The 25,684-nt window shown below is 36.3% G+C and overlaps 1 protein-coding gene across 1 annotated transcript in view; it reads right to left on the bottom strand.

Moving 5' to 3' along the window:
- The window catches only part of LOC144978515 (cytosolic non-specific dipeptidase-like), a 28,134-nt gene extending 3,280 nt beyond the window's left edge, over positions 1-24,854 (bottom strand). The window contains exons 1-12 of the mRNA XM_078924691.1: positions 24,611-24,854; positions 16,815-16,938; positions 15,346-15,516; positions 12,256-12,336; positions 10,831-10,905; positions 8,556-8,636; positions 7,318-7,391; positions 5,804-5,878; positions 4,604-4,748; positions 4,218-4,317; positions 2,853-3,024; positions 1,118-1,203 (exon numbers count right to left, since the gene is read on the bottom strand). Of these exons, the coding sequence (XP_078780817.1) occupies positions 1,118-1,203; positions 2,853-3,024; positions 4,218-4,317; positions 4,604-4,748; positions 5,804-5,878; positions 7,318-7,391; positions 8,556-8,636; positions 10,831-10,905; positions 12,256-12,336; positions 15,346-15,516; positions 16,815-16,938; positions 24,611-24,636 (1,210 nt within the window). The 5' untranslated portion in view covers positions 24,637-24,854. The remainder of the gene's footprint in view (positions 1-1,117; positions 1,204-2,852; positions 3,025-4,217; positions 4,318-4,603; positions 4,749-5,803; positions 5,879-7,317; positions 7,392-8,555; positions 8,637-10,830; positions 10,906-12,255; positions 12,337-15,345; positions 15,517-16,814; positions 16,939-24,610) is intronic.
- Positions 24,855-25,684: the final 830 nt, after the last annotated feature.

Raw genomic sequence — 25,684 nt, 5'->3', positions numbered from 1 at the left:
ATAGTTATTTTTTGTTGACCTTTTTTTTTTCATTATTAGTTGCTTCAACAAAATATAAATAAGTAAATAAATAAATTTATGAACATTTATATAACGCATTTTCATAACATTAACGATGCTCAATGCTCTTCACAATATTTCATTTATTCTTCCCGCAGGCTTCCAGTAATTTGCAATCAACTGGCATCCTATTCAAAGGATAGAAAGCATTTCTGCTGTCCATTTCACTCTATCCAAAACTACTGCTGCTAACAGGTGAATGATTCTTCACAAATCATCAAAAAATGAGGTCTCTTTGAACAGTCTCTCTTTCTCTTGGATTTAAGTTAATGGTGAAAAACCTATACCAGCAAAATCATCAGCTTTTGAAGACTACAATAGCAAAAATTGGGCCTGATAGCTTGTTTCAACGCACAGCGCCATCTATGTAAACAAAACCTATTACTTATTTTTCTTCACAAATCATAAAAAAAATGAAACTTTAAAAACCCATAACTTTTAAAATTTATTTTCCAATTTTGATAAATAAAGTGTTATTTTCCATGTTTTGGGAAGTCGCACGTGGCTTTGTCATTCAATTTTTGCTATTTGTATAACGAACTGTTAGTTTGGGATACCAACTCTATAGAAACCGGGTTAAACTCCTGCTCCATGGAACTCATGGCCTTGAATGACCACTTTAAAAACCACAGACCTTCACCCACCCCATTTCTTTTCCAATTTTTTAAAAGAATGTGTACACCTATTCACCTTTGTAGGTTTCTACATCATGACGACAATGACGGAGAAGTAGAAGAGGAAGAACAATATAAATGATAATAATAATAATAATAATAATAATAATAATAATAATAATAATAATAATAATAATAATAATAATAATAATAATAATTATAATAATAATAATAATAATAATAATAATAATAGCAACAATAGTAATAATAATAACAACAATATTAACAATGATGATGAAGACGATGATAACGACTGTGATGAAGATGATGACAATGAAGATTATAATAACAATAAACCATTATTATAACAATCATCACTATCATTATTCTACTTACTATAATTATTATTCGTTTTCCTCCTCTTCATATTATACTTTACTTACCCATCTCCATAGCTCTACGCCCTGCAAGATAGTTGGGATCATTGAAGTCACTCATCCATGGTCTGCCACCATGAGAATTCGTGACGCTATGGAAAAATAAAGCAATAAAAAACTTGTACAGAACTTGGTGACATCTGATAGAATGGGAATGTGTGTATAGAAACTGGTGATATCTGATAGAATGGTAATGTCTTTATAGAAATTGGTGACATCTGATAGAATGGTAATGTGTGTATAGAAACTGGTGACATCTGATAGAATGGTAATGTGTGTATAGAAACTGGTGACATCTGATAGAATGGTAATGTGTGTATAGAAACTGGTGACATCTGATAGAATGGTAATGTGTGTATAGAAGCTGATGACAACTGATAGAATGGTAATGTGTGTATAGAAACTGTGACATCTGATAGAATGGTAATGTGTGTATAGAAACTGGTGACATCTGATGAATGGTAATGTCTTTATTGAAATTGGTGACATCTGAAAGAATGGTAATGTGTGTATAGAAACAGGTGGCAACTGATAGAGAGGGAATGTGTGTATAGAAACTGGTGACATCTGATAGAGAGGTAATGTGTGTATAGAAACTGGTGACACCTGATAGAATGGTAATGTGTGTATAGAAACTGGTGACATCTGATATAATGGTAATGTGTGTATAGAAACAGGTGGCAACTGATAGAGAGGTAATGTGTGTATAGAAACTGGTGACATCTGATAGAGAGGTAATGTGTGTATAGAAACTGGTGACACCTGATAGATAGTTTACAGATTACATGAAGGTGATGTCACACATCCCTTTTTTAAAAAATGCTTTTATTTATTCTCATAATGTAACATTAAAGATTACACATAGTTGTGAGTTGGCTACAGTTACACTTATCTCTATCCTGGTTTATGCAACCTTTAATGGACAGAAGAATGGGGGTCCCGATAGCTCAGTTGGTAGAGCACTCACTTCACACGCAAAAGGACCAAGATTGATCCCGGGTGCAGTCGAGATTTCTGACCCACCCCCTCCCCCTGTCCACCCAGCAGTGAATGGGTAGCCGAATCTTAGATTTGGTGGAAAGTACTTTGCGACAGACTAGGGACATATCCATAGGATTGCTATTGTCCGTTTCACGCTATAGAAACCAGGATAAACTCCAGCTTCATCGAATGTCTCTGAAGGACTAAATACTTACTTAATGGACTAGTTGCTATCTTTTGGATTGGACGCAAGTCTATTACAAAATCCTTTCAATGAGATCGATTCATAGGTCGCGACTCAAAATTTGGAAAAAGGAGAAAGTGGCACTGACTGAACAGTTGTTGCAATGTATCAATCTCACCAAAAGCTTCAATAAATGAAAACTGTTTACACACAGTTTGAAAATAATGTAAAATATAAAGACGCTAACTACTTTATAACAAAAAAACACCAGAGGTTGAGAAGGGAGGGTAAGGATAAGTGGGGGGGGGGGGGGGGGGGGGGAGAGTTACTCGGAGGCACCACCCCCATCCCCCAGCAACTCTTTTAGTTTTAGTGGAGCCATTGCGAACAAAATGGGGATAGCAGAAAACTGAGACCTATGTCAATTAGACCCAGCTCCCAATCACTGCTGGGTAGACAGCGGTGGGGGATCAGAAATAGTCTTGACTGCACCAAAAGATCGACAGTGCTTTAGAGACAAGTGCTCTATCAATCAATTGAGCTATCAGGACCCCCGTGTATATCATTAATAACTACCTCAATCTGTTAGGGCTCCCTCGCTGCGCGTGTATCTGGTTGAGGTACTTTATGACAAGGGTTTCCACCTCCAAAGGGGTCTGATGAGGAACTAGACGGATTGAAAACTTCCCAATCACTTTACGAGGAATGACTGTTTTACATCCAGCCCCACTGAAAGCACCCTCGATACCTGCGATAAAGGGAGAAAAAAAGAATGATAGTCCTACAGAACCTATGGCTTTCACGATTCACCTAGCTCATCCTAACCCACTTTGCAGTGAGTGGTGTACTGCAGCTGATACCCTAGATTATTTCTGTCTTCCCCTGTAGTAGATCCTGAAGAAAATACTTCTGTTGGTTATTTTCTTTTTTTTAAAATTGAGCCTTTATATAGCGCAATATCCACTTAATGTGTTCAAAGCGCTTTACAAGGGGTCAGTGGTCAACAGCAACATTTAACATTTAGGACGGGACATGAAGCCTGTTAGGAGATATTACATTTTTCGGAAAGAGACAATGCTGTTAACGGCCAGGTAATCATTTTACACTGAGTACAGTGAGAGAATGTGAGTAAAGAGCCTTTTCCAAGGACTCAACTATGCACCGAGCGAGGCTCGAACCCAGGACCTTCTGATCCAAAAAGTGTTGCTGTTGGTCAGGGACCCCATGTAAAGCGCTTTTAGCATGTTTAGTGGATATTGAGCTATATAAAGTTCAATATTAAAAAAATAAATTTATGGACGTTTCGGGTTTCCCCTTTATCAACAAAATAGGATGAATGAAACACTACAGACAAATGAGATAATGTTGTAGTGGCATTGTTAAGATTAATAAACAAAAACAAAGATGGGCAGGAAATAGCATGCATGAAGGACTACTTTACAAATGACAGGGTCGAAAAAAGTCCAGTTGATATTGACACTGGCTTTTAAAAAAAAAAAAACGTTGAAAATTACAGATCATTGAAAGTACCCACTTTTGCAAGTAAAACCTCCCCCCCAAAAATGACTCTTTATTGGGCTCGCTAGTTGCGAAAGAGAAGTTCACCTGTGATGTTTGCTTCGAAGAAAAAAAAAATAATTAGAAAGTATTACGGAGACAATAGTTATTCAGATGGTGTTGTGAAGAACTGAAATATGGTTGATATCGCGTAGTTCATCTGAAATCGACTTTTTATATTTTTGTTTGGTTTTTTTTTTTTCCAGTTCAATTTATGGGTGTGACAAATTGAACAAAAGCAAGTGTGTTGATCATGTGACTTGATTCATCACGTGACAATGGCAAATAAAATAAGATAAAAGTTGTAATAGAAAATGCAATGAAATAAAATCGAAAGTCTTTTACTTGATTAGTAAAGGATTAAATCTATAACTTGTAACTTACCATGAAGAGAAAGAGAAGGGTATCTCCATCTGGCCATGAGCACCTCTTCTTTGGTATCCTTCAATAGCTTGGTGGTCCCAATGTCCCTGGCATAGTCATCCTGGATTAATTATATGATTAATATTAATAATAATAATAAAAAATAACAATAATAATAATAACAACAACAACGTATAGCGTGAAACAGACAACAGTGATTGCTTGCTACCCTTTGAATAGGACACTATCTATCCTAAAGTATTTTCCAACCCAGCTGCCCCAATCACTGCTTGGTGGACAGGGTGGGTCAAAAAATGTTTTCCGACTACACCCGGTAATATGCAAAGCAAAGCGAGTGCTTTATTTAACAACAGAGCTATCAGGTGACCTCTCTTTACAGCTCATACCTTATCAAATTCAATGTCTTGGTAGGTAGCAGCCTCTTCTTCGGTCAAAGGCTTGACGGAGTCGTGAATTCCAGGCACCAGGATCTGTCCTCTGGCATCAATAAGAGAGGACATCAGGGCGATGACATCACTCATAGCTTCGTGTCTGAAAAGAAAAACAACCAAAAAAAAAAACATATAGATTAATAGCTACCAGAATGTGCTAAAACACATTAAAAACTTCACAAAGGATCCCAAGCAAACAGAAACACTTAAAGCATGATGTCTCTAATACGCTTTAAAATTTTAATTTTTTTTTCAACAATGTTGGTACTGGTCAGGTACTCATTTCACACCTGAGTATGGTGAAAAATTGTAGTGAGGAGCTTTTTGCCAAGGACTCAACTGAGGTCCCAGGGCGAGTATCATACCACAAGACCCAAGAGCAGCACAGAATAAATACAAATGGATGGCTTTAAAATTTAGAGATTAACATCGAAATCACATATTGGCTCCTATTTACTCATTGAACTACCGTAAACCAAAAACTAGAGATGCCTAAATGAGGAAATAAGATGGAGAGAAAGATAAAGTGAGTTAATGTGACTCATATATAATGGAATAACACACACACACAAAAACGATGTTTCGGCCTATGATTTTCATTTGTTTTGTGTTGTATCCTTATATATGAGTCACATTTACTCATCTTTCTCTCCAACTACCGTAATACCTACACGTATGGCTTGAGTTGAATTGAAGAAGCTGTGGCTTATACCTGAAGTGGCTTATAGTAGGATATGTGGTCTAGTGGTATGACACTCTCTTTCGAATCAGAAGGTCCTGGGTTTGAGCTTCTCTTGGCACATAGTTGAATCCTTGGAAAAGGCTCTTTATTCACATACTCCAACTGTACTCAGGTGAAATTTTTTTTGTATAATCGCCTAACAGGTATCATGTCTCGTTTTACATTTTATGAGTAGCTGTTGATCGGGGACCCTTTGTAAAGCACTTTGAGCATAGTTAGTGGATATTGCACTATATAAAAGCTTGTTATTCTTTTTAGCTTTTAGGATAAAATTGATGAAAACAATTCATAAAATAGGTGGTACAGTTTTAGTCTGATATGTCTTATAATCCATAAAAAACGGGAAGTCCCGTTCCTAAAATTATACAAAACTGAAAAGTCAAAAAAATACTTGTAGGTCACGCAATACTCACACAGTCCCACCAAAAACTCCTGAATGAAGATCTTTGTCAGCACATTCCACATCAATGAAAAAGTAGCAAATTCCTCTGAAAATAAATCATGAAATTTAGACCACAAAAATTTTAAAAAATAAATAAATAAAATATATATACAATTTGATTTTGGGGGTCCACATATAGCTCAGTTGGTAGAGCACTCGCTTCACACACAAAGGGACCAAGTTCGATCCCAGTGAGCTGACAGATTTTTCTGACCCCTCTGTCCACTCATAGCTCTTAGTTATCTACAAATTATTAATTGCTTAAGAAAAAGGTTTAACATGAAAGACTTTTAATGTTTGTCGAAAGAACCGTTGGCTTGGACATTTAGAGACAAATAGAGAGAAAGTGTGATTTGATTTAAAAAGCATAAAAATACATCTTTTTGGCTTACAGTTGGCAGCTCTTGTTTGTTTTTAAGAGTTTTACGGCCCTTGCAACACATTTAGGTCATATCAGCGCCAGTAAAAAGGAAGAAAATGGGATAGTAAAAAGCTCTAGAATTACAATTAAAGCATCCAAGAATAAGGCAGACAAAAGGGAATTGGTTCAAATAGGGAATAGATGTAGATTCAAGAGCACACTATCAGTGTACTTAGTTTGAGATCACCTAAAAGTCTCATTCAGACACAAGCACGGGTCCCCACTAAGAGGAATACATTCAAATGTTTACAAATCATATATAATACATAAACAAACCATAATACAGTGCATGAGAGATGATTTACAAGGGGGAAAAAATATCATCTCCCAAAACTAACTAAATATTTGTTGACTGTTTCCCTCACAGCCAGGGTATCTGGCCAGGTCAAAACCAAGTAATCTCATGTTTCTTGCTACATCCAACCAATGTGTAATGGTAGCATGTCTGACCAGTAATCAGAAGGTACGTGGTTCAATCCGCAGTCGAGGTCAACTGATTTTTTGGGATGTTTCTTTTTCCCTGTATTTTTCTTTCTTGATTTGTCTGGCACCTTTCATACACACTTTTTCAGATCTTTATATTGCACAGCTCCTTAATTTCTTAATTTGATACTTCCAACCAGTACATCCCAACATAATAAGTTACAGTGAATGACATAATCAGTCGGATGGTGAAAAGCTTCAAACTAAGATAGTGCCAAGTTTAGTTAGAAGGTCAATTTTTTATCAAAAATGAGTTCTTGTCATAAATGGTTAAATCAACCCTTTTGTATATCTTCATGAAATATCAAAGCTTAATTTCACTTCCAAATATTTTTTACAGCTAGCCCAGTTGAAAAAGTATGAAATTTGAGAAAAATTGCTGGATACCTTTCCCATAACTTAATGAAACATCACCCGATTTACTTCAAATAAAGATTAAAATGCTCTGGGGAGTATATGCTTTCAGAAAATGAAATTTTTTTTTTTTTAAATGCAAATCCAAAATTTTTACCTTCCGACTGATCATGTCATGCACTGACACATATTCCAGATTGAAAATTAGTGGGTGACATGTCCCTTACCTCAGACCATAGGTGATGCAAGGCTTGGTCTTGCCCAACCAATAGTTGTCAGAGATGCACACAAAATCTACACCCTAAAGAGATGGCAAGTCGGTCTTTATAAAATCATTAATTAAATGTTATGCGTTTAGGTAAAATACTCACAACAACCACCAGCCAGATATAACGTACCAACGCACAAAACTATGTGTAACGTTGAACGTTTATAGTCTGATTGATAGAATTTTGTGAAAACTATTCACCAAAATGGCTGTCTAAAAAAAACAAGAAATGAAATGAGTAGAAAAGTGCCAGAAGACAATAGAGTATAAAAAATTTGCGGCGATGAGAGTTTGAACCCACAACCGCATGAGGGTAGCTCTGTAATCGACGCCACCAACCACTCCAAAGAAAAGTTGTATCAAGCGTAGTGTCTATCTTGAGCCGCTCTCGACTTCTTGAGGTCATGGGTTCAACACACACATAAACGATGAGAAGTTTGTTAGCCAGCAATTAAGCCAAATAGCTATGTTCTCAACACAAACATATAACATAGAGCAATATAACCGTAAAAAATCAAATGATGACTTCATAATTATTTTTTCAATTGGTTACTAGGATTTTTTAAAGGAGATATTTTTTGAGTTATTGAGATAATGGATATTATCATTATCAATTATATCATGAAAAGTGTGTATAAGTATTAAAGCTTCTAATTTTATTTTTAAGTATTTCAAGAAAAAGTGTAAATGTGTTCAAACTTTTAGTCTTTTTTTACGTATTTCAAGAAAAAGTGTATATGTGTTCAACCTTTTAATCTTATTTTCAATTATTTCAAGAAAAAAGTATATGATAAATGTATTCAATATTTTAATCTATATTCAATGATTTTTCTATAACTTTCTATACACAATCTATTCTTGAGCTTGAGCTTTTATATAGCACAATATCCACTAAATGTACTGACAGTACTGTACTATGAGTCCCTGACAAACAGCAACACGTAACATGTAGGATGAGACACAAACACCTGTTAGGCAATAATACAATGCTTCTGACAGAGACAGCGATGTTAATGACCAGGTACTCATTTTACACCTGATTAAGGTGAGAGTGTGAGAAAAGAGTCCATTTCCAAGGACTCAACTATGCGCCGAGAGAAGCTCGAACCCAGGACCTTCTGATCCGAAAGCGAGTGGCATACCACTACACCACATTAGTATATTCCACAGATTATCCAGGAGAAAGTCTTTATTTACCTGAAAGAAATCATCTCTCCTCTTTTCTATCAATTCATCTAGGCCAAGAGATCCAGACTCCTCCATTCCTTCGAAACAAAACTGAAAAGATACAACAATATTTAGGATTCACTTATATTTAAAAAATGAGACGACGAACTGAAAAAATACGACAACATTTAGGATTCATTTATATAAAAAATGAGAAAACGAACTGAAAAGAAATGACAACATTTAGGATTCATTGATATAAAAAATGAGAAGACGAGCTGAAAAGATACAACATTTAGGATTCATTTATATAAAATAGGAGAAGACGAACTGAAAAGATACGACAACATTTAGGATTCATTTATATAAAAAATGAGAAGACGAACTGAAAAGATACGACAACATTTAGGATTCATTTATATAAAAAATTAGAAGACGAACTGAAAAGATACGACAACATTTAGGATTCATTCATATAAAAAATGAGAAGACGAACTGAAAAGATACAACATTTAGGATTCATTTATATAAAAAATGAGAAGACGAACTGAAAGGATACGACAACATTTAGGATTCATTTATATAAAAAATGAGAAGACGAACTGTAAAGATACGGCAACATTTAAGATTTAGTGATATAAAAAATGAGAAAACGAACTGCAAAGATACGACAACATTTAGGATTCATTTATATAAAAAATGAGAAGACGAACTGAAAAGATATGACATCATTTAGGCTTCATTTATGTAAAAAATAAGAAGATGAACTGAAAAGATGGGACATAATTTATGATCATTTATATAAAAAATAGTAAGATGAACTGAAAAGATGGGACATAATTTATGATCCATTTATATAAAAAAAATAAGAAGATGAACTGAAAAGATGGGACTTCATTTAGGATTCATTTTTATAAAAAATGGGGAGACGAACTGAAAAAGATACCCAACAGGAATCACCAAAGTAGTCCCAAGTAAGCAAATGGGGGTTAATAATCTTGCCCAAGGATGAAAAAAATCAACAACTAAAGTGCTTTAATTCAAGACCTTCTGGGTCACAGTACAATGCCTTAACCACTGGGCACCTTTACTTCCCAGATGCACTATTGCACTATTTGTCAAAAATAAGTACAGGGTTGCCAATTCAAGAGGCAAAAATTTACTGAACTTTTACGCAAATACATTGTCCGACCCCTTTCTGAGTGCTAAACTCCAGCAAAAAGGTATTTTGTACTTACTCATTTTCCGTTTACCAGGTGATTGGAAAATATACTGAGGGCTTATAACATATTGAATTCCGTAAATATACTGAAAATTGGCAACATTGTAAATAAATAAAAGAATTCCCATGGTGCCTGAGTTTTTTCACAGTTTATGCAGTTTTAAATGAAGGAAAACAATAGTGCGCTCTCCTTTGGATAGAATGCTATTCTATCACAAGCACTATATGTTACAGTGAATGACATAATCAGTCGGATGGTGATATTGCCAAGTTTAGTTTTTATCATAAAATGAGCTCTTATCATAAATGATTAAATCAACCCTTTTTGTACATCTTTGGGAAATATTGAAGCTTAATTTCACTTAATTTCAAATATTTTTTACAGCTAGGAAAAAGTATGAAATTTGAGAAAAGTTACTGGATGCCTTTCCCATACATCTGACCATAACTTCATGAAAAATCACCAAATCTACTTCAAATAAAGATTACGATGCTCTTGGGATCATATTCTTTCAGAAAATGCAAAAATATGGAAATCCAGAATTTTCACCTTCTGACTGAATATGTCATGCACTGACACATATGTCGGACATCATAGGTCCAGCTATCCAATCAGTGCGAAGTGAGTTGACAGATAGATGGGTCAGAAAAAACCTCAACTGCATACAAGACTGAATCCAGTCCCTTTGCTTGCACGACAAGTGCTCTACCAACTGAGCAAATAAAAAGGCTGCATTTTCTCAAGGCATTGTGCATAAGTTTTAATACCTGGCTGACTTTTAACAAAAATTCACCTCCCGAAATGTAATTACCTGCATTGTACAGAAATAATTATAGACACAATTATATATTTTTAAAGCTTTTATTCATATGTTTAATGAATAAGCTCTGCCTATTTAAGCGTGAGTCTGTGAGTGTGTATGTGTACGTGTGGTTTCGCACTTTTTGTTTCATATATGTCTGTTTGCGTATATCATATATATGCTGTAACCATATGAAAAATTTCCTTCATGGACAATGAAGATATTATCATTATTATTATTATTTTCATTATTATTATCAAACTTCTCAAATATGCCTCACCTTAAAATTGACTGGAATGTCCATCTTTAATGCTTGCATAGCCTCAATGCAGTAGAGCCACCCCAAAACTGGACCCTAAGAAATTGACGATAAACATTCAATAGCAATAGTAAGAGGGATGGATGGTTTGTTTATTGTTTTAAAGGGTTTTAAGGCACTTGTAATACTTTTAGGCCATTTTTTCAGTGTCAGCAAAATGGAAAAAGATGGGAAGGTAAAAAAAAAAAAACAACTTAAATCTGAACCCATTCCTCGAACCAGAAATTTAACTCTTAAATATTGTAAACATCACTTTACAAAATACTGCTTTTACAAGCTTTAATCAATTATTCCATAATTGATTATATCATCTGGTGAAAGGCTTGAAATGTATTATATTAAGAATTATTCTGAACATACGTTTCAAGTCCCAAACCAAATATTACAATGAATAACATGTTCAAAAGTGCTTCACAATGGATGGCAATAATAAATAATAAGTAAACAAATTATAGATATACTACATACACATATAAAGAGATGCCTAGATATTTACGCATGCACACTTTAAGATTCATATATTTACTCGTTTCTTTTAAGAATAAAATTCCTCAGAGTCATAAGGCCCATGATGAAAACGGAGTTTATCTGGGCTTCTATAGCGCAAAATTGACAAAAGTACTTTCCACCAGATCTAACAAACTCAGCTACCCAATCACTGCTGAGTTGACAATAGGGTCAGAAGAAAATCTCGACTTCACAAGGGATTGATCTTGATCCTTTTGCATGTGAAGAGAGTCTCTGCGAACTGAACTATTTGAACCCCCCCCCCCCCACCTTTTGTTTAAGAATAATGGATTAGAAACATATTGCTATGCATTTATTTAAAAACCCACATCATCCACCAGCCCGATATATCGAACCAACACACCCCCAAAAAAAAGTGAGCTTTTATATAGCGTAATATCCACTAAAAGTGCTCAAAGCGCTTTACAGAGAGCAACGCGTAACATGGAGAAAGAGACATGACGCCGATACATTAGGCAATATTACAATCTTCTTCAACAGAGACAACGCTGTTTACAGCTAGATACTCATTTAACACCTGAGTACGGTGAGAGAATGAGATGGGAGTAAACAGCCTTTTCCAATGACTCACCTATGTGCCGATCGATGCTCGAACTCAGGACCTTCCGATCTGAAAGCAACTGTCATACCACTAGACCACATAGCCGCACAAAACTATGCACAACCTTAAACGCTGATAGTCTAATTAATACAATTTAGTGAGATCTACTCATAAAAATGGCTGGCCAAAAAAAAACAATAACAAAGATCTGAGTGACGTCAATTTTGCTCCATCTATATAAGAAAATCCAACTTTATAAAAGGAATGAACAGTTGATCTCTGGGCATCCCCAGAGTTTGATAGGTTATGTGAGTTACCTTGTCATCAGTGGAGCCTCTGCCGTACATCTTTCCATCCCTGATGGTCATTTCAAATGGCTCAGAGTCCCATCCATCGTCCTAGGAAAAATAAAAAAAATTGAAAAATTATAGTCCAATACCTGCCAAATTCCAACATATTGAAAAATATTTATTTAAAAAAAAATTGAGCTTTTATATAGCGCAATATCCCCTAAACGCACTCAAAGTGCTTTACAATGGGGTCCCTGGAAAATAGCAGCACTTAACATGTAGGACAAGACATGACACTTGTTAGGCAAGATTACAATCTTTTTCAAAGAATAAATATATACCTGTTATTGGGAGTTCGGGAGCAGGACAACCAGATCAGTGAATTTCCAATCAAATCAGGAGGGATGGCAGGCTTGGATATCAGTTCCTTGCTTGTGAGACAAATGCTCTATGATCTGAGCTATTAAAAATTTGAACCAACCCCCGCCTCCCCCCCCCCCCCACCCCCCCAAATAAAATAAAACCCCAAACCCTGTACTTGTAACTTTATTTTACGAGGACACCAATCTTAGTAGGATTTTTTCAAAACCCAGAAAAAAACATATATAACGGAAGCATCAGCAAAAAGGTTAGTGCCGCAAAGTGGTTAATTTTCTTGTTCAAAGGGGGAAAACATGAGATGCTAATGATAGGATAGGCCTTGAACTTAGGACCTCTAGGTGTTCCTGCAATGACTAATTAACCACACAGCCATCTATTGACCAAATTCTAGTTCTTTGTGACATTTACATTATATGTGTTGTGTGTCAAACACATGAGTATGACTTACATCACAGATGATGTAGTGATAACATTTGAACTTCTCTTGCTGATTAAAACACGTTGAACAATATCATTTTGATAAAGAGAGATAACGTTTGAAGTGTCGCAATGATATGATATACTCTATGAACTTTACACTTCTTTCACTTGCCATGCAATCTTTTATGCATTATGCTATCTTTTATCAAACACAATTAACATCCTTAGGGGCAGCGTGGCTCAGTGGTACGCACGGTCTTTGCTTTATACCCTAAAGGTACAGAGACTACCCCTGCCTCGTTTTGTGGCCTTGAGCAAGTCACCTCACCCTAGCTCACTTTGCGGCTGAAGCCTGGGTTATTCCAGTCTTCCCTTGGAACAGACCCTAAAGACAAATTTCCCCTTGGGAATGAACAAAATGAATTCTAGGACAAAATAAAGTGACAAAAAGTTACCCTTAAAAACCATAAAGCCGATACATCCGGAGTTAATTCTGATTTCTGAAATCCCTTAAAAGAAGAACAAGACATTTGAGTGTTTCCCTCTGGGCTAAGGATCCTGTTTAGGGTTAGGACTAAACCAAGTAAACAATTTCCGGGACAGACAGCAGTCTCAAAAAAAGTAGACAAATAGATAGGGAAGACAGAGGACAAAGCAAGAAAGATCTCCCCAGCCCGTTCTTGTTCCTTTACTTGCAGTCCACCTTTGGTGTATTGTCGCATGTTTTACACAAGCCCTATTCAGAACGACTTACTGACTTAAGGCCTTTCACTTCCTAATCATCTGATCAGGATGCCTCAGCTGCCTCTCTAATCATGTGTCTTTTCCTTCCACAGCTCAGTCTTTTGCTGTGGATGCTAAGTTCTTTGATTTTAATTATTTATTTGTGGTCTTGTGGTATGACACTCGCTTTCAGATCAAAAGGTTCTGGGTTCAAGCTTCACTAGGCCAGAGCTGCCAACCCCATCTGATGAGAATGTGTACAATGGGACCTCAAAATGGGGGAGATTTCATAAAAATGGGTACAATCCTGAAATCGACTGAAACTAACCATTGTGAAAGTAAGAGGAAGGTATACTTATATAAAGTCACACTGCACAAGCTCAATTGCAGCAACAATGATGTTCCCAAGACTAAAATCCAATCCTTTCAGAATTCTACCTCCCAGCATGAAGATCATAATTGGTCAAAAAAATATATGAACATCCACTTGATCACCAAGGTTTCTCAATAGGCTAGTAATAATATGAATTACAACTAAAGAAAACTGAAGTGACTCTGTACACTGAAAATGGGTACAATCTTGGGGGAAATGCGTACAAGCGTACAATCGCTGAAAATGCGTACAATTCCGCATTTTTTGCGGTAGGTTGGCAGCTCTGCTAGGCTCATAATTGAGCCCTTGGAAAAGGCTCTTTACTCACATTCGCTTACTGTTTTGTTTTTTTTTTGTTTTTAAGGGTTTTACGGCGCTTGCAACACATTAAGGTCATGTCAGCGCCAGTAAAAAGGAAGAAAATGGGATAGTAAAAAGTTCTAGAATTACAATTAAAGCACAAAAGAAAAGGTAAGACAAAGGGGAATTGGTTGAAATAGGGAACAGATGTAGGTTCCAAAAGCACACCGTCAAAGTACTTAGTTTGAGATCACCTAAAAGTCTCATCCAGACACAAGCACAGGTCCCAACTAAGAGGAATACACTCAAATGTTTACCAATCATATAATAAACTAAACATAAAACAATGCATAACCGAGAGATGATTTACAAGGAAAAAAATATCATCTCCCAAAACTATAACTAGACATTCGACTGTTTCCCTCCCAGCCAAGGAACCCCGGCAAGAGTCAGGACAAAACTAAGTAATCTCATTCCAAGACAATGACAGGAAACAATTGGAAAACGGGTATGGGGGGATAGAAGACACAGCATGTACCTCCCTGCCCACTATGGGTTCGCTTACTGTACTCAGGTGTAAAATGAGTACCTGGCGTCAACAGCATTGTTTCTGTCGAAAAACATTTGTAATGTCACCTGACAGACGGCATGTCTCGTTCTACATCTAGATGTTATGTGTTGCTGTTGGACAGGGACCCTTTGTAAAGCACGTCGAGCATGTTTAGTGGACATTGCGTTATATAAAAGCTCAAGTTAAGTTAAGTTTGTAAGGAATCATGGGTCGTGACCCCTTGTTCTTGAAATTGTTGGTCTTGGTTGGAGTTTATTAGTTTCAACCATTACGGGACATTAAGCAAATTTGGCACATTGAAACGTGTCATTCCCATGGGCTTGCTTAGAGAATAAAAAAATAAACACACCTTATGAGCTGGCTGGACGTCCAAGTGGCCGTAGACTAACAGTGTTTTCTTTTTGGGATCTGAACCCAAGCTGCTTAGAATAACAGGCGGGAGTGGAATTTTGGAACCATCTGGCAGGGTTTCCTCCCCTACATCAGCATACTCTACGGAGCCTCCCAGTTGCCTGATGAACTGTGACAATAAATGATAAAAAAGATAAACTGTGAACTTTGTATGTACATTTATGATTCATTCGATCATGACCAATTTTCATTTTCCAGTGCAGTGTTCTATGTTAGTATTTTTAGATTTTACATTGGCATATTGATATATTTTTCCTTACATTCAAAGTTGTGTAAAACTTTCTGCAAATGCCACAATGCATGCTATATGAGATTCTGTAATTATAAACTATTGTATAAGGTATGTAAAGGATAATTCCTATATTAAGCCTTTCATAAGATAAGATACACAATTTTTTTGGGCACAGAATTACAGACAAATCTAAAAATACAATACAGTAGTATAATAAGCATAATAGATGACAGTCTGTTCCTAATAGCCTGTATTACTCCACAAATATTGTGGGTTCTCCATTAGTAATAATAATAATAATAATAATAATAATAATAATAATAATAATAATAATAATAATAATAATAATAATAATACAGTCCACTCCGGATAATCGCAACACCTTGGGATCAGCGAAAATGTTGCGATTAACTGAAGTTGCAATTATCCGAAGTTGAGTTTCCTGCCCACTATTGCAACATTTTACACAAATATGGTAAATCCAGTCAGTTGTTGTAAACATTGTTCTGAGTCCACCACAGACTGAGCAATTTGATTGGAATAAAAAAAATATATGACAGCCCTGTATAGATTTTGACAAGCACAATCAGATTTGAGGTAAGCCGACATCTTAAGATTGGATTCATTTTCACATTTTGTTCTCAACATTTGTAAGAGTCCAAGAGATCAGCCGTGTTGAGAGACAATGAGGTCTCACCAAACCCGTTGGCCACAATGCACAGTTGTTAATCACTAAACAAAGGATATCATCGCTTTGTCTCTCCTCACAACTGTCATCGTCTACCTGTTGTCTAAACCATGCCCAGCCCACTCGCCTTATGTCTAATGGTCACAGATGACCACACAAACCTGAACTGCAAAGCCCTGCCTCTTTTGTCTCTAATAGTGTGGTGATACACTAATGAAGTTTTAAATCCCACCCACTCTCAATTCTTCAACGTGTCATGATTTCACCCATGATGAAATCTGATCATGAGATTTTGCTTGATTGATTCCATGAATTTGCCTCCTTTTGAGGTCAAAAATTTGTTGCGATTAACTGAAGTTTGTTGCAATTAACCAGTGACTATTATATAGAATTAATTCCGTTTCTTGGGAAATGTTGCGATTAACTGAAAGTTGCTATTAACCGAGGTGCGATTATCCGGAGTGGACTGTAATAACAATAAACTCACATCTCCAGCAGATTCCATCATTCGTCTGATTTCCGGGCGTGTTTCAGGCCATGCAGACACACTTCTGATGGCTACAGCCTCACCAAGTCTTTCAATGTAGAGATCTTTGTGGCTCTCGATGTACCTGAAGTAAAAATTTGTATTGATGTCAGGTTATGCCCAAAATCTACCTTGTGTGAAACGTTTGTTAAGCTACAAACTAAAGAAGCTTGAGCTGTGATACAGGGCAAAATCCACAAAATGAAATAGGCTTCAACAGTCGTGACATCACGTCCCTTGTAATGACGCATAGTAACTTAGTATCTGGTTCTAAACTATCGGAACAATGGTGGACGCCCTTATGAAATACTTCTCAGAAGAGCATAAAAGTGGATCAAGAGGAGAAAACATTATAAATCTGATCATGTTTCGACTTTTATACATTCTGATCACATGACATGTGAAAAAGTTCTAGCCAGCATGAAGAATAAGAAGTACCAAGCTTCTCGTTGCTGGGCAGACATGACATCAGAGCATTGAATCCTATTAAAGCCTTTACCATGGGATCCATGCAAACAGCAATGTTAAAAATATTGTGCGGCTACGTGGTCTAGTGGTATGACACTCGCTTTCGGATCGGAAGGTCCGTCCTGGGTTCGAGCCTCGCTCAGTGCATAGTTGAGTCCTTGGAAAAGGCTCTTTACTCAACATTCTCTCACCGTACTCAGGTGTAAATTGAGTACCTAATCAAAAACAGCGTTGTCACTGCCCGAAAAAAATTGTAATATCGCCTAACAGCCGTCATCGTCTCATGTCTCATACATGTTGAGAGTTGCTGTTGGCCAGGGACCCCTTGTAAAGCACTATGAGCACGTTTAGTGGATATTGTGCTTTATATAAAGCTCAATTAGAAAAATATATGTTTGTTTTTGTTTTTAAGGGTTTTACGGCGCTTGCAACACATTTAGGTTATATCAGCTCCAGGAAAAAGAAAGAAAATGGGATAGTAAAAAGTTCTAGAATTACAATTAAAGCACCCAAGCAAAAGTAAGACAAAGGGGAACTGAGAACAAATAGGGATCAGATGTAGATTCCAAGAGCATACCACCAATGTACTTAGTTTGAAATCACCTACAAGTCTCATCCAGACACAAGCACAAATCCCAACAAAGAGGAACACACTCAAATGCTTACATAAAAATATAGAACTAGACATGAAACCCAAAAGGCTTTTTTAAGGACAAACTTCGCTGTGTTTGTGTGTTGAACCCATGACCTCAAGAAGTCGAAGAGAGTGGTTAAAGACAGACACAGAGTTTGATAGCACTTTTTTGGAGTGGTGGATAGCTCTGATGGTAGTGCTACCCTCTCCCCGGCCAGGTGGAGTTGTCGTACCAGTAAGGTCGTGGGTTCGATCCCCCATCGCTGCAAAAATTTCTAAATTCTCTATTGTCTTGAGGGCAGCCTGGCTCAGCAGTACGGATTTTTGCTTCGTACTCAAGAGGTACAGTTTGACTACCCGCTTCATTGTGTGGCCTTTTTTTTTTTTTTTTTTTTTTTGTTTGTTGCTTTAGGTCTCTTCAAACACAATTGAGGTTATATGAGAGACCGCTGAAACAAAAAAAAAACAAGCAATCTAACAAAAATAGTACAAATGTAAATCAAAATCATAACCTAAAGATATCATAAGCTAAATTATAAATAACCAAGAACAAACAGGCAGAAGATTTACAGAAAAAAAAATAATATCCCCTGTCAAAAATACAATCACAAACCAAAGAAGCAGGATAGGCTAGTAAAGAGAAGAAGAAACGACATCACTATCGGATCGTACACCCATGCGAACATCATAGGTATATGATTCAAGGGTGATGCTCCCATCCAACCACCCGCTGTGTGGCCTTAAGCAAGTCACCTCACCCTAGCTCATTTTGTGGCATTGCACTTCAGTTGACGCCTGGGTTATTCCAGTCTTCCATTGGAAAAGACCCTATAGACAAATTTCCCCTTGGGGATGAATAAAGGGAATTTTATTTCATTTATTTCTGGCACTTTTCTACTCACTTCATTCCTTGTTATGAACATAAATGCCTGCTCCACTTACTTTTCTGATTTAAGGACTCAAATTTGCAACCCCACCCTCCCCCCTTTTCTGATGGGTCTCAAAGTAGGGACCTTCAGCATCATACCACAGGACCATAACCAAGTACCTCCATTGCACAAAAGTGAGAAATTAGGGAGCAGGCATCTGTGTAAGATAAAGATCGGAACAAGTGTGGATGAAAGGTGCCAGATGAAACAAGAAATAAAAATAAAGAAAAAAACCATTCCAAAAAAAATCAGTCTATCTCGACTGGAAGAACGATTTTTTGGGATGTTTTTTTTTTCTTGTGTTTTTCTTTCTTGCTTTGTATGGCATCTTTGATACACACTTGTTCAGCAGATCTTTATTGCACAAAAGTACAAAATTCAACCCACCATTAAGGGTACGTTCTGCAAATACACAAGCATACAACAATTAAGCGACCACACACAAGAGGTAAATAGAAAAGTGGAGATTTATTAATCAATAAAATCATTTTAAGAAATGAAATTAACGAGTGTTAATTGAAGTTTCATAAGTTCTTGACATCAGAGATAAGTGGATACTTATTGCAATACCTCATATCTTGTTTTAAACGACTGATATGATGATAGTAGTAGTATCCTTTTGTGTGTGTGTGTGTGTGTGTGTGTGTGTGTGTGTGTGTGTTTTCATCACACTTACAATTAATCTGAATGCTGACCCATGATAAATATAATCTTGGGTATTTAGGTCAACTATTCAAGAGGACTTTATGACGTTATTACTCTAACAAGATGAAAACAAAACATAATCATCAAACATTTCCTTGTTTTATATTCTATCCTGTACCATGGGAAAACTGTGACATTAATAAATTTCATTATTATTATTATTATTATTATTATTATTATTATTATTATCATTATTATTTATTATTACTATTATTACCATTATTATTATTATCAATTAATCATCATCATCATCTTTATTATTATTATTATTATTATTATCATTATTATTATTATTATTATTATTATTATTATTATTATTATTATTATTATTATTATCATTATTATTATTATTATTATTATTATTATTATTATTATTATTATTATTATTATTATTATTATTATTATTATTATTATTATTATCAATAATAGAAAACAAATTTTGGCAATTAATTTCATTTGCACCTTACAATTTCGAACAATTTCAATGACAATTTTTTGTGTGTGGTCGTATAGAGTTGAATTGTGCTTACAACACCCCGAGGTAATTTAAACCACAGGGAAAAGTAAGACAATTTAAGGCTAAATGAAAAGATTACATATAAATATGATAGATGAATCGGAATTGCGTGATGGGCACTTGAATTAGATAGAGGATGATATTATAACTCTGTAAGACAAGCGCAATCTTTGGCAAAGCCAAAAACGACACAAAATAGTCGTGTTGTATATATGGCTGTTTACACCTCATGAAGTTGAAGGTGTGCGCTCAGGAATAAGACACGTCAAAGTCTGGGCACCAGTTGTGAATCCCTCTTAGTTTTCCTCCAAAAGGTACTTAAGCCTCTGCACAATGACAATGAAATTACACATACATATTTAGGATCACTAAGCAAAAGGATTAACATTGGAAAAAGAACAAAACAATAACATTGAACATGGCTTTAGGCAAAAATGACGTTGCGAATCACAGCTAATAATAATACTAAGTAAATTCAGAAACTGTCTCAACAACCGAAGTCAGATTGATTCAGTACAGTACACCTTGATTTCTCAGCATCTTTTGATAATGTCAACCATTAAGGCCATCTAATGAAAGTAAAGAAGAATGGAATTTCGGCAAAATACCAAAAAAAATGAATCGAATCCTTACTGTTATTAAAGGCAGAACTCAAATGGTAAATGTAGAAGGAATGAAAGGAAACTCAATACATGTTGTAATAATTTAGACAATCTCTGACGAAATGAAAAGATTACATATATAAAGATGATAGAAGATGATTTTATACCTTTGCAACTAGTCTGGCACTAGTGCAATCTTTGTGAAACCTGAAAACTACACAAAATAAAATTACAAACACACATCAAGGCCTTCTAATGAAAGTAAAGAAGAATGGAGTTTCTGGCAAAATACACAAATGGATTGAACCCTTCCTTCATCTTAAAGGCAGAACCCAAACGGTAAATGTAGATGGAATGAAATCAGAAGTAAAGAAGGCAAAGAGGTGGCTTAATTCAATTGTATAAATTGGTTCATAGTCTTGATAATATAGACTATAATGAATTTTTTGAATATTCTACTATAACATTCACAGGTGGTGATAAATCTAAAATATTCATTTCAAGACATTTCACTTTATTCAATTCGACAGAATTCATTTATTTGTCATACAGTAAAAATATTGAACAATTTGAAATTTCAAACAACATTAATGAGTGCATAATGTACAAGGAATATGGGCGCATGATACTAGCCAGGATTTCCCAACCAGTATAACATCTGTCACCTGACCAAGCTGATTTCCGCCATGAAAGATCATGCTGTGACCAACTCCTGAACTTGACACAATACATTACCAAGTTATAGTTGCACACCGAACGGATACCGAACGAACGACTAAACGGACACGTGATCAGTTTTTTCTCGCATCCTCTCGTCTAATCTCGTCACTCCGGAATAGAAAGAGGAGGCGGAGCTTATATTTATATGATATAACGCAATGAAAGTTCTCTCCGATGACGGGTGGGGGGATATCACCTCTCCAAAACTTACCTTATTATATGAGATCTTGAGATTCTTATCCAATCATCGATTGCTCGTTTGACAGTTCGCTTGTGAACAGTTAGGAGATCATCTCTTGATTTATGGGCAGGCGGCTTTGCGTAAAGACGGTGAGTGTTGTATACATCAAAGAGTACCGCTGACCGATGGGTAAATAGTGGTTGTGTATCCCAAAAGCCCTGCCGACTCGACTGCAAGGTCTTGTATGTAATAATTGCGTCACAATCTCAACACTCAGGAATTAATTAGTGAGGCAGGACTCTCAGTATATATATGTTTTTTTAAAAAAACAACGTACTTGGTGTTTTAAACGTTTTTGAATCACACGAGATACATCAGCATGCTCGTCGCATTGAGAATTGAAAAATGAGATATAAATCAAGAAAATCGACCGGAAAATAAAGAAATTATCATTTAAGTAAAAAATTTTAGCAATATTTATTTCAAAATCAATCTACTAGTACTAGAAAAAATGTTATTTCTAAGCCTATTTTTGTGAAACAAAGATAAATGTTCTCCTTTTTGCAAGCTGATTCAAACAATGCGGTTTTCAAATTTATCGTATATACGTAATCATTTGGAAGCTACAGAGAAAGGTGTTTTTGTGTAATCCCTTTCACACACACGCGCACACACACACACACAAACATATACAAACAATACACACACAATACACATCCCTGGTCATCTATTGCCTTTATTATTAATGTTAATGTATACATCCCATGCTAATTGTCACTACCCCCCACCCCCAACCATTTCCACCATTCAAGTACCAGCGGCCTTTTCTCTTTGATTTCGTATCAAGGTCTACCCGAAGCCCAACACCTCGGTCGTTTGTGGGTCAACCCCTCCCCCGGAATCAATTTATAATTTTCTCTCCGTATCTAGGGTAGAGCGCCACATGCACAATTATATACTATTGGATGACACTGACCTTGCCCCTCCCCTAACACAGGGTAGGGGGGGGGCAGCTGAGGTAGTTTCCATTCTTTCCTTCTCCGGTTCTTGTCAGCTGAAGCCAACAGCAACCCAAGCTATCCTCTATCACCTGACCTTAGATCCGATGCTGCATACCGCTTGAGATTATTCACAATCCAGATCTCGTTCATGGTCACGTGAGAAGGCTAGATCCGTTCGGGTTCGGCGTCTCGTCCGGCCCGATTTCGTTAAAAGCCTATTGAAGATGGCTATGAGAACAAACAAATTACAGGGGCTGTAATCGTGGACCTGACAGCTGCCTGACAAAGTAAATCACAGGAAACTGCTCCTAAAGGTTACAAGGGTAACTTGTACACAAAAGTAGTTGCAATAATAAATTCCCTACTGTCGTCTTTGTGTGGGAATGGATGGAGATCACAAAAGAACAGACTCCCTCAAGGGCCGGAACTTGTCAACATTTATACCAACGACCAACCTGAGTTTGAGAACATCCTGAGGTTTCTATAGGCTGATGATCTGTGTCTTGCGTCCCAGGCCTCTGATTTCAAGACCATTGAGGAAAGACTAACAGATGCCCTGAAGACACTCACTAAATGCCAACCCAGGAAAAATTCAATTGTGTGCCTTCCATTTAGAAAACTGCCAAGCCACAGGAAATTCCCCATGTACCTCGGTGACACCTTAGACTTTAGTAAGACTTAATAACAAACCCTAATAGAAAAGAAATCCATCGATCTTGAGCTAACCCTAAAAGAAAAAACACAAAAAACAACCTAGGACCGACTTTCAATACTTCACAAACATTGAGTCATCGCTGAAGCATTGGAAGATGGTCATCGGATAGTTGCGTCACAATCACCACGTTGATGAATATATTATCCAGGCACGGTTGATAGGTAAAAATGCCAAATTATGTTCTAGTTACATTTGAAACAAAGTAAATCACTGATCTCGTCTCATTGAGGTATAAAGAATGATATAAAAATCAAGAAAATCGACCGATAGTAAGAAAAAGCTAAAAAAAATTTTAAGCAATTTTTAAAATCAAATTTATTCGTAAAACAGTTGGTTTTCAACCGATTTTTCTGAAATAAGGAACAATGTTCTTTTTTCAAGCTGATTTCAGCAATGTGGCTTTCAAATTCCTCAGAATTATATTTTTTACTTTTAGATTTTAGCTTTTAGGCCTAGGCCTACTCCTCAGAAAGGTGTTATATTCCTTGCATAAAACAATAGCATAATAATAATACATGGACGGGTGAGAGGCGTCTTTGTTTTGGCCAGCTGGTTAGAGTACCTGTGGTTGGTCGAAGACTTTGAGATGCTTAATTCACAATTCTACACAAATGACGGTGGCAAAGAGGTGTAACATTTTTTTATTTTCCTTTTTTTTACCAACTATTTTTCATACAGAAAAAAAATAACTCTGAAGTTCCTATCTCTTTTTTTTTTTTTACAATAAAATTGTTACCACGAATGACAAAATCGGCCCACAAATAAGGGAATTATAAATTATTCATAATATTTTTTAAAGTTTACAATAATTGTCATCAAAATCATTTTTCATCACCAAAGTCGTAATTTTTTCCCGATTTTTACCAAAGTGCAATGTCAATTATTTTCACCCGCAAATAAAATAGGATCCAAATAGCAATTTCTACAACATACTGTATTTTCTGTCGACAAATTTATAAAAATCAAAGCTGAAAACATCCTGCGACAGTGACTCAGTGTCTGTCATTTCCTTCACAACGATTGGATTGTACTGAGGCTGAGGCCTGAGGCCAGTCTTGACTGCCCCGCCCATATTTGGCCGTTGTTGGTTTTTGTCGGGTTGAATCTTAATGAGTTAATTTAGTTAGAGTTAGAGGCTGAGAATAATGTGAATACAACAAAGTTTAACAAAGCTTTCAATTTCTAATTCATTATGAAACATGAGCCTAATCTTTAAAACTAAAAGATAGACTATCTAGAAAAACTTTTAATTTTTTAAAGAAAGAGAAATACAACAAAAACTTACTCGAAGTATTCATTTAGACTAGCCATGTCTGTTAATTTGCTGTATGTGCAACTGTAAAAGTAACAGATTTTCTATCCACGTCTTCGGCTGTTGCAGTAGTACAACTCGTGATTACTTTTACTTTTATTTTAGTACACTAACTCGTGATGATGCGGCACTTTGAACTTGACAACAAGCAGGTAGGCTAGTACAAGCAGGGAAAGAAGGCGCGGTGCCGTCGGCTTTTATATCAGTCACAGCAGTCGGCTGGCGACTGAAACGAAGCGTTATCTACCCATAGAATAAAACGAATGAGAATACGTACGGAGCCTAAAAAGTGTCCACCAATGAAAGCATTCAGCGCCATTATATCATGGGCTGGGAATGCAAACATTACCATTCATTCGGTCTCTATGTCAACATAACGACACAAGAAAAACAACAAACAATATCAAAATCCACAATAAAATGGTTCAGAACTGTTGCGTATATTTATGCTTCAAAAAAGCTGTCAAAAAATGAAGTTAGAGAATGTGTGTAATCGTGTATTATAATAACCTATAATGTGTTTTCCAACCACCACATCATCACTGTCACTACTACTACAACCACCATTACCACTTCATCACTACCACAATTACTACAACCACCAACACTATATCATTATCACTACCAATAGGGTACACCACCACTACATCATCATCACGACTACAACCACCACCACTCCATCATCATCAACACCACTACTACTACACCATCACTACCACCACTATTACAAAAACCACCACCACATCATCATCACTACCTCTACTACTACAGCCACCACCACAATATCATCACTACCACTTCTACTACAACCACCAGCACCACATCATTATCACTACCACTACAACTATACCACCACCAGCACATCAACACCACTACCATAATACTACAACCACCACAACCACATCGTCATCACTACCACTACTACTGCAACCACCACCACCACCATATCATTATCATTACCACTACTACTACTACAACCACCACAACCACATCGTCATCACTACCACAACTACTACAACCACCACCACTATATCATTATCACCACGA

Source organism: Berghia stephanieae, chromosome 8 (genome assembly GCF_034508935.2).
Source record: "Berghia stephanieae isolate SIO BIC M18660-M18661 chromosome 8, UCSD_Bste_1.3, whole genome shotgun sequence".
Lineage (NCBI taxonomy): Eukaryota > Metazoa > Mollusca > Gastropoda > Nudibranchia > Aeolidiidae > Berghia > Berghia stephanieae.
This window is presented reverse-complemented; position numbering and strand designations above follow the sequence as displayed.